Here is a 10,107-nt window from a genome sequence, read left to right as displayed (position 1 = left end):
CGTGATGGTTGATATACGTTATCTAAAATTAATCAATTTAAAAATATATATATATTTAATTATAATTATATATAAAGAAAAATTAGAATAAATTTATCATAACCTCAAATAAAATTACACGAATAATACCTTTTAAGCACTGCTGTAATTTACATGCAAACTTTTTACATGGATCATTTGTCGTCATACGAAAAAATTAAATATATTTGTAGATTTACGTTCAATGAAGTAAATCTTATATAATCTAATGTTACAATTAGATCGATCGCACCGCTAACGGGAATAAAAAATATTTTAAAATTAAATTTTTTAATTATAAAATGCGCAAATATAACATTTTTATTGAAAATTTAAATATATATTAATAATAATATATTAAATTTTTACCTTTAATATAATAAGCTAGCAACAAGATATATAAAAATTGCTTGAATAACCTTATTCACATATAACCTTAATTCTTATATAGTGTAACAATATTAGATAGATGGCACTCTAAAACATACTGTGTCATAGCAGACTAAAAATTTTCATACAGGTATATACATATAGTGTCATCAACGAATGTGTTAGGTTAAATTATACAAGCTTTTTGCTAATATTAACAAAAGTATAACAATGTTGGGAAAGATCAAAACAAAACAAGAGAAAGGAGGTAAATAACAAAATATTAACTATTATTTTTTCAATTATGTGTTCATTTTATAACAAACTTTTGGCATTTCTTATAGGTTATGTTTTTATTCAATAATATTGTATATAAATATAAAAGATATATAGATTTATATCATATAAATTTATATAAAAAAAAAATCTTAAGATTTTAATTTCATTATTAAAAATGATGTAATTTTTTGTATTTTATATATATTTTATTACTTTATAAATGAAGTAATTTTGAGTTTAAATTTTTTAATTATTTATTTTCATATTAAGATAAATATATTTTCTAATATTAAATTTTTTTTAGAGATCATTGCATATAGTGAATCTGCTGTTGTAAATAATGCTGCAGTAGTAGAATATTGTAGGATATCAATGGCAGCATTATCAGGTGGCACAGCTGGTTTATTAGGATTAACTGGATTATATGGTTTTGGTTTTTACATTTTTGCTGTATTTGGATTATGGGTAAGAATAATTTTTAAAAATATTATTATTTAATAAAAAAATTGTTATTATTTAATATTATTTAATAAATAAAAAATATTTCTATAGGCAATGTTATTGTTAAAAGCTGGAGGTCAATGGAAAAAATATTTTATAAGTAGACGAAATCTTCTAACTAGTGGATTTTTTGGAGGCCTTTTTGTATCCTTTATAATATAATAAAAAAAGATAATTATTAAATATTATTATAAAATGTAGATATTTTCCTTAACAAATCTTATACTCGTACAATAGACATATGTGCTGTTTTGGACGTATCCTTTCTAAACATTGAATATTATTATTTGAATAAAAAAAAAATTAATTTTATATATTTGTGAAATATTCTGTATCAATGCTACATTTTTCCTTAATTTAATATTAGATTTTTATATGGAATGGTACATGTATACTGATTAAAAGAATATTTAGATTTAAGGGTTTATATTTTTTAACTAAATATATCGTTAACTAATTAAATATATCACAAACAATTGCCAGTTACTGGTTAGAGTAATAATATTGTTGATAAAGCACTATGTGATTTATTGTATATGTATGTACATAGAACATTTTCAAAAATACATTTATTTCATCTGTTCCATTTGTTTCTCATTGTTCATTATTGTATTATTCCTAGAATATAAGTATATAATAATTGTAAATGTAATTAATTTATATTTATTTCTTTGTTTTTATAATATATATATATAATAAGTAACATGGTATATAAACAATGTAAACATAAAAAACAAATCGTAGGATGAATTGTCTGATATGATAACACTTTACTTACTGAACACAGTTTTTTTTTTAAATATTCGAAGCATCATTAGAATAAAATGCTTTATTTTATTATTAAAATCAATAAACGATAACACATATATAATCTCAAAATGATAAGTTAAAATTCAGACATAAATTTTATGTTTAATTTTCTGTACAATATAATTTTCAATTAATTTTTAATCAATTCTTAAATTTGCAGCATCCGATTCACAATGATATTGCTTTGTACTTAACATGCTCGCGTTTTTGATATTTTGTATATCGCTATATTATATTTGTTTTATATTTTTATAACAATATTTGTTTTATATTTTTAAAAAATTCATGATTTATTAGAGTTATTTATTTAATTTTTATTATAATCAAAATTTCAAAATTTTGACAGTGAAAAGATAAAATTTTATTTCTGTCAATCCTAATGGATGCCGATGTGTTAAGTTAATTTGAACATATGAGTGAGCATAATTTTTTTCATTTTATGTTACCGTTCAAGAAATTAAAGAAAGCACACGAAATAAAGTCAATACTCTTGCAAATTAAATCTTTGTTTCGGAACTTTCTTCCGGAGCAAGTGTAGTATCATCTTGCTGACAGCTCTCCAAAATATTTTGAAGCGGTGTCCCCATTTCAAGACCCTCTAATTTCTTTTCTTGATCCATTTTATCCAATTCAGCTTTGCTCAAATGATAAACTATTCCAGCCCCGTATCCATCGCCCAAAACATTGATCGAGGTTCTAATTCGATCCCTTCGAACAAAAATTTCAAAAAAATTTATATTATTCCATCTTGCGTCGCATTATTTTTTTTTAAATAACAAACTTACAACATCCAGTCAACTGCAAACAATAGAGAAATATCGTTCGTTGGTAAACCCAAAGCTGTAAGCACTATTAACATCGTAATCAAAGCCGCGCTGGGAATACTTGCTGCACCTATACTTGCCAAGGTAGCTGTGAAACTACGTAGATGAAGGTGATCCATAAATAAATAATAGTCGCATACTTCTATGGTATCGATCATACAAACCTGACCGTTATAACTTCACCTAATCCTAACGAAATTCCATTCATTTGTGCGATAAAAATCGCGGCAACCGCTTCGTAAAGAGCCGTTCCATCCATATTTACCGTAGCTCCAACTGCTACTACGAATCGTGTTACACGTGAATCGATTTTATTATTTTCTTCGAGGCATCGAAAAGTTATAGGTAAAGTTGCGGCACTAATGACATTAAAAAAGAAAAAAAAATATTACGTAATTGTAATACGAGTAATAAAAGTACTTAAAAAAAGAAAAGAAAAGAAAAGAAAATATCAATATTACCTTGATGCTGTTCCTAACGCTGTCATCCAAGCTTGCATCATACCTCTGAAAAATGCGGCAGGATTCTGTCGAGTTAAAAACCAAAATATCATTGGCAGAGTGATTAATGCGTGAAACAATAAGCCCAATATGACTGTCACCATGTATAAGCCTAACATCTGAGCAGTTGCCGTCAAATTGTTAATCGACATTATTTTACCAGCTATCAGACACATAATTCCGAACGGAGAGTACCTACACAACAGAGAGATTAAAATTTGAAAACGAGTATTAACAAGCACTATATTAAATTATCAAATTATCTTGACAATACCGCTCACCACATGATAATAATACCGACAAGTTTCATGATTATTTCGTTCAAAACCATGAAGAAGTCGACGATTAATTTCCCTTGAGCGCCAAATTGTCCAGCAACAAGTCCAAACGTGATGCAAAACACTATCATGCCCATCACATTCATTCCATCCTTGTACACTAACGTTGCCTCTTGTATTTGAGTAATTTCACTTGTAGTTCCTATAGCAACTTCCTTCGTCACGTAAGTAGTTTGCGCCTGCTGGAAGCACGCCTGCACCAAATTTTCCGGCACCATGTTTCTAGAAATGGTATTTGCCGATAATACACAACGCGATTTCTCATATATTTCACGTACCTAATTATATCGAGGATAGCGTCTAACGTAGAAATTTTTGTAAAGTCCGCCTTGTGCGCGGTTATAACAGATTTAATTCTAGGATCACCGGGGTGGATTATTAATACCATTACGATACCAACTATAGCCGCGAGAATGGTCGTTACGGTGTAATATAGCAATGCTCTGTATCCCATTCTTCCTGAACCCTTAGGGTCCAATTGTGCCATTCCTAAAAAAGAAAAAAAAAAAGAAAGAAGAGAGAACTTAGAGACCAACTGTGTATGATTCCAATGTATGTTCCAGAATATTGCATAATTACCGGAGATAAGCGACGAGACAATGAGTGGTAGTATGAACATCTTTAAAAGTCGCATAAGAAGTTCTCCGGGGAAACTGATAAGAGTAATGGATTGTGGTGTGGGATTGGCTAATCGACCGAGAAATCCAAGAATAAGACCGACCAAGACTGCAGCGATCGTAAAGACCAAAAGCATGTTCTCCCTGAACCAATCCACCACCTATGTTCACATTCAAACACGAGATATGAATGAGATACAACGTAAAAACTGTCGAAAGAAGAAATACATTGATACGACTAACTCGTTGCAATCTGTCGAGCGGGGTGATCGTCTTGTGGCAAATTTTTTCTTCCTCCACAGTGGTTATCTTTTCGATCTCATCGGAAGTTGACCTAGAAATTGATCTAGGTTAAAAATCAATTCGCAAAAAAATATGATGAAAATTCACAAATCTTACGTTTGGGCCTCTTTGACTTCGGAAGTGCCTCTGAGGACCGCGACGGCCCCAGATATACGTTGCCCGAGAGACATCGTGGTCGATTCGATGATTACTTTAAGATCTTCTAAACAGTCTTCCTCCTTCCTTTCCGAGGAAGATCACGGAGAATTCGTACCCGTTCATACCGCGGCTTTCACCGCTGCAGCATATTTATTTTGAAAACGAACCTCTTCACTCTTATATAAATTCCCTTTAACCAAAACCAAAAAAAAAAAAAAAAAAAAAATAAAAAAAAATTTTTCGATTTCAAAGGACCCGTGTTGTACGTAAAAGGAAAACAAATTTTTTTTTTTTTTGTTTTGGGTAAAGGGAATTTTTAAAAAAGTGGAGGGGTTTTTTTTTAAAAAAAAACCCCTCCACTTTTTTAAAAATTCCCTTTTACCAAAAAAAAAAAAAAAGAACTTCGTATTCCTCTTACGTACAACACAGGATCATTGTAATCGTAAAATTGTTTATCATTGTTTATTGTCGATGAAAAATAAAAAGCGAATATCAATGAAGAGGAATGAACACCGCGGTAAAATGGAGATGTCACACCTGAATCTTTTGATAGCTGTTGTACACGTTCAGGATCACAGCACCAATACGAGGGAATCGTATATAACAAGCTCAATGGTATCCGTAACCGTGGATCTTGGCAGGTCTTTTACGCGCAATGGACTGCCGAGAGACTACCGTATGATTGAATACCCGGGACTTGGCTAGGTATCGCGTCGTTACAATTTGCCATCACGTAGATAATATGCCCCATACAGGAAGCTGATTAGAGCTCGTGAGGGGTCAGAGGGTGAAGATCGTAAGAGTAAAGGGAGACAAATGGCAGAGTAAGAGAGATGGCCGGCTACAGGAAGAGGGCACTCATCACAACGGGTCGCACGGCACTGAATAAGCAGAAGGGAGACAAATATGTACCACGCGCGTATGTTTCGCAGAAATAGACCCGTCTCTATTGGATCTACGGCATCGACTAAATTGCTCTAAATGGAGAACTTGAACGATTCATCCCTTGACGTGCAACCCCCTGCGAAGTAATTAAAATCTGTTATAATGTTACGTCTTATTAAATGTTTTGTTATTTGATAATTATACGAATAATTATACGTGATATTTTTTTTTTTTTAATAGAGATAAGATGCCTTTGAAAATGATTCCGAAAAAAGTCGTTAAAGAAACGTCTTCTTACAATTAGAAGATTATTCCGAGTACGATTATTCCGAGTAAAGTACATTTGAAAGAAAATTGTAATCGCGAGCGTAAATGAGATGTGCCACGTGCACTTGCCAGTTGGAATAATAATTAATTTTATCGAATTAAAGGCATCGTAATTTACATTGTAATCATAGACTGAAGATTAAATCACGATTACATTTACAGAAATGAACGGCCCATATGTTTAAAATTATTTTAACAAGAAATTTGAAATTCTGTCGGCTTGACGAATTCGCGATTGACACAAAATACAGCGTTATATTGGGATTCTATTTATAAGTGGACCGTATATTTCATGTTACATCCGTATTGAAATATGGTACGAAATTCGAAATTAATTAAAATCTGATGTACTTTCCTATGATCACTAACATGGGAAATGCAGATCGGAATTGGAACGTTTATGATGGATTATTTTGAAAGCACATAGGATATGGACCAATTTGTAGGGCCCCTTTGTATATCCGTTGGGAGGTAACCCAATTTCTCCAATAATGATGGCTATGAGTGACTATATATGCAAACTAATATTGAGTTCACGATGGATCGTACAGATATACAATACGTAAGTCATTTGTCACGTCAAGAAAATATTTAAAATTATATGATTTTTATGTGATAACAGGATAAAAGGAGAACAATAAAAATATGTTTAGGAATAAACTTTATTATTGAGAATAAAATTACGAATAATCGATAAATATGGAAAATTTCAAGATCAGTTATACTTTTTATTCAAAATTTATGTTCTATTCGTAATTGAATAAATTATATATATATATATATATATTAATTTGAAACATATTGCTACAATTCCATACATATGTAAAATGCATTTAGAAATAGAAATGATTTGCGAAAATTGAGAGATGTAATATGATCTGTTGCAATAGATAACATCGATATCCATTTTAACAGACATATTTTCAAGATGGGGTGGGAGAATACAGTCTTTAAATTAAGAATTGACTTGCAGACTGAATTATTTCGATTCTTCTTCGAGTCCAAGAAGTTTCATTTATCTCTCTCAAGTTTTTTCTTTTTTATCGCGACAGTATTTGATTCGTAGTGAAAATATGTTTAATAAAATTATAACGAAAATATTCGTATCATTGATGGTGTTTAACGTAATTTACGCCTATCAAAGAAATCCATGGTGGAACATCGAAAATTCACAAAGACAAGGGTGAGATTTGCATATAATTATACATATTTTTAAATGTTATTTGAATCTTAGAATAATTTTTAAGAATCTTCAATCTTTATAAAAAATTTCATAATTTCATATTTTTTTGTTGTAGACCCAATATATGTGCCGTAGAAGTGAATGACGATATAAATTATGCTTATTATACTGAGAATAAACAATGGTATCCTCGAAAAATTTGTGGAAAACCTACGTAAGCGTAATATTATGTTACTTACAATATAGCTTTTATTCAAATACTGAACTTTTGTTTATATTATAGGTTTATAAAATATGAATGTTGTACAGGATATTATAAAGTTGCTGGCCATCCTGGATGCACAGGAGGTAATGGATTCAATTTTATTAGGTTCTTATATTTATTCTTAAATAATTATGATATAATAATGTTTTTATGGTTCTTTTCAGTCAAACCGCTGATAAATCTTATAGAAACTACGCGTCGAGTGGGTTCAATGAAATTCGCAAAATTGATTGAAAGTTCAAACTTTGCAAAAGAATTAATAAGTGGTCCACCCTTAACATTATTCGTTCCATCCGATGAAGCTCTTGAAGTATATATATTATATTATATAACTAATAATTTTAATTTTTACATTTTTGCTTAATTTTTAGCATTATTTAAACGTAAAAGGTATACATCAAGAATCGTTACACGATGGCAATAGATATATAAATTTGATCGCAAATCATATAATAGATAGACGTGTATTGTCAAATCAATGGCAAGCAAATCTTTTAATTCCATCACGATTACGAGGGAATGTTTTGAGAATTAATAAATTTCCCAGTGGAGTAAGTAATATGGATTGCGAACAATTAATTACTAATTGGATATGATAAATCGTTCAACAAGTATTTCTGTTTACGTAGATGGAAACGGTAAATTGTCATCGAATTATTCGCAAAGATCAAATTGCCAGTAATGGAGTCGTACATGTAATCGATGGTGTATTGGATCTTGCTTTGTCTGAAAATTCAGACATCATTGAACTTGTTTCGAGAGACGGTAGATTTGAAATATTTATGAAAGCGTTAGAAAGCACAGATTTAGGGAAAAGGATTCGATACAGCAATATACCATGTACTATTTTTGCACCTACTGATGAAGCTTTCCATCACATTCCAAGGAAACAATTGACCGATATATTAGAAAATCCGATCGCATTAAATGGTACGTAATATATTTATTATGTATTTTCTATGACCTAATTTTGTAAAAACTATTATTTTATATAGCATTAATTGCCCAACATATTGTAACACACCCTGTGTGCATGCCAAACATAATTTCGGAATATCACGCAAGCACGATGGAAAAACAGGAATTAAAATTAAATTGTGGCCCACATGGACCTATTGTAAATAACGCAAACATAAAAAATGAAATGTACCATGGAAAAAATGGATTACTATACGTTCTTGATCGCGTATTACTCCCAGATCGAGGTAATAAATAAATAATTTCCATTTTAATCATTTTTAAGAATGTTTTAAGAATTTTATATTATAATTCATATGTATTTTAGTTAAAACAATTTTGGATGTGCTTAAGGAAGAAAGATTACTAACATTTTTAGAAATAATTAGAACAGCTGAATTAGAAGAAAATTTAAGACATTTGAAACATTTCACAATATTTGCACCTTCTGAAACAGCAATGCATTGTACGTATTCGAATTTTATTATTAAATATTATTAAAAATAAATTTAATACATAAAATTATATAAAATTTTTTATAGCCCTATCTAATCAAAAACTTATAGAATTGCAAAGAAATCAAAAAAGTGCTCGAAATTTTGTTCTTAATCATATAGTTACGGGAATATACTTCACTGATGAAATTAGTAGCAATCAAGTAAGTTGTGTTATATTTATTAGGCATTAATATATTTTTGTTATAACATATTTAATTTTCAAGAACTATAATTTATATTTAGATTGTTAGAACACTTGAAATGGGAGTTCCATTACGCTTTCAAGTTTATCGTTATAATTTTGGAATAGAAAATGCATTAATTATAAAAGCTAATCGAGAATGTAATAATGGTGTTCTACATGTTATCAGTCACATTCTACATCCTGCAGAAGAATCTTTAGATTATATTTTAAAAAAAGAAGGCAATTTCAGGTGAAAATTCGTTTTTAAAAGAAAAAGAATTTGAAAAATAAGAGAAATATGAATAAATAACTGTTACAGTATTTGGTTAGATGCAATGGAAAGAATCAAAAGTGTTCAACCACAAATATATGATCAATTCAAACGAGCAAATTCTACATGCACATATTTTGTTCCTTCGGATGAAGCATTCAAACAACTCGGGAGTGTTAAACTTCAAAAATTATTAGATGACAGAAATTATTTAACAAAAGTAATATAATTTTTATAGATAAATTAACTAAAAATAATTTCTTCATTTACTTTTAGACACTACAAAATCATATTGTGGATAATATGTTACTTGCTGAAAGTTTTATGCCAGACTTACAGTATACTGTAAGAACTAAAGGAAATCCGATAAATATTATAAGAAAAAATAACAAAATTTTGGTAAATAATTTTTTCATAATTTAATGAAAATAAAATATCATATTATAATTTTGATTATTAGTTTAAAAAATATAATTTTTTAGGTAAATGATGCTACTCTTGTAAAAAGTGATATTTTAAACAAAGCTGGAATTGCACATGAAATAAATTCTGTATTACTACCGGATCAATGTTCACATGGTTATAAAAGAACATATGATGGAATTGTAAAAAAAATGTGTCTTTAAAACAAGTAACTAGACATATTTTGCATTATTTATTTATAATAATATATATATATATGAAAAATGAAAAATGAAAAAAATAATAAACCATATGTACATTTATGTATGTTATATAATAAATATAAATATAAATTATATATCTAATATTATATAAATATTATATAAATATAATTATATAAATATAAATATTTCTAATATTAATAGTAATATAGGTGTAT

The 10,107-nt window shown here is 29.0% G+C and overlaps 3 protein-coding genes across 3 annotated transcripts; 2 read left to right on the top strand and 1 right to left on the bottom strand.

Annotated features, from left to right (window-relative positions):
- The first annotated feature begins 461 nt into the window (after positions 1 to 461).
- On the top strand, positions 462 to 2,229 carry LOC102677307 (ER membrane protein complex subunit 6). Its single transcript, XM_006622362.2, has 5 exons — positions 462 to 655; positions 971 to 1,131; positions 1,219 to 1,311; positions 1,405 to 1,424; positions 1,535 to 2,229. Exons 1-5 carry the CDS (start codon positions 619 to 621, stop codon positions 1,563 to 1,565), a joined length of 342 nt encoding a protein of 113 aa, XP_006622425.1. The 5' UTR covers positions 462 to 618; the 3' UTR covers positions 1,566 to 2,229.
- LOC102677449 (excitatory amino acid transporter-like) lies at positions 1,817 to 5,388 on the bottom strand. The gene is made up of 10 exons (XM_006622363.1): positions 5,235 to 5,388; positions 4,656 to 4,836; positions 4,500 to 4,590; positions 4,219 to 4,417; positions 3,918 to 4,128; positions 3,583 to 3,861; positions 3,263 to 3,496; positions 2,966 to 3,160; positions 2,763 to 2,897; positions 1,817 to 2,685 (listed from the first exon to the last, which is right to left on the bottom strand). The coding sequence occupies exons 2-10, from the start codon at positions 4,727 to 4,729 to the stop codon at positions 2,475 to 2,477; spliced, it is 1,629 nt and encodes a 542-aa protein (XP_006622426.1). The 5' UTR covers positions 4,730 to 4,836; positions 5,235 to 5,388; the 3' UTR covers positions 1,817 to 2,474.
- A 1,012-nt stretch (positions 5,389 to 6,400) lies between these two features.
- LOC102677589 (transforming growth factor-beta-induced protein ig-h3-like) lies at positions 6,401 to 9,892 on the top strand. Its single transcript, XM_031513620.1, is given in 15 exon segments — positions 6,401 to 6,418; positions 6,421 to 6,471; positions 6,962 to 7,092; positions 7,208 to 7,306; positions 7,376 to 7,440; positions 7,522 to 7,667; positions 7,729 to 7,908; positions 7,987 to 8,287; positions 8,353 to 8,562; positions 8,643 to 8,780; positions 8,857 to 8,972; positions 9,055 to 9,245; positions 9,315 to 9,486; positions 9,543 to 9,665; positions 9,749 to 9,892. Coding segments are annotated over 15 exon segments (2,085 nt in total).
- The last annotated feature ends 215 nt before the right edge of the window (positions 9,893 to 10,107 follow it).

The sequence above is a fragment of the Apis dorsata genome, unplaced genomic scaffold, assembly GCF_000469605.1.
Source record: "Apis dorsata unplaced genomic scaffold, Apis dorsata 1.3 scaffold_683, whole genome shotgun sequence".
In the NCBI taxonomy this organism is placed as follows: domain Eukaryota; kingdom Metazoa; phylum Arthropoda; class Insecta; order Hymenoptera; family Apidae; genus Apis; species Apis dorsata.
Note: the sequence above shows the minus strand (reverse complement) of the source record. Positions and strands in the feature narration are given on the sequence as shown.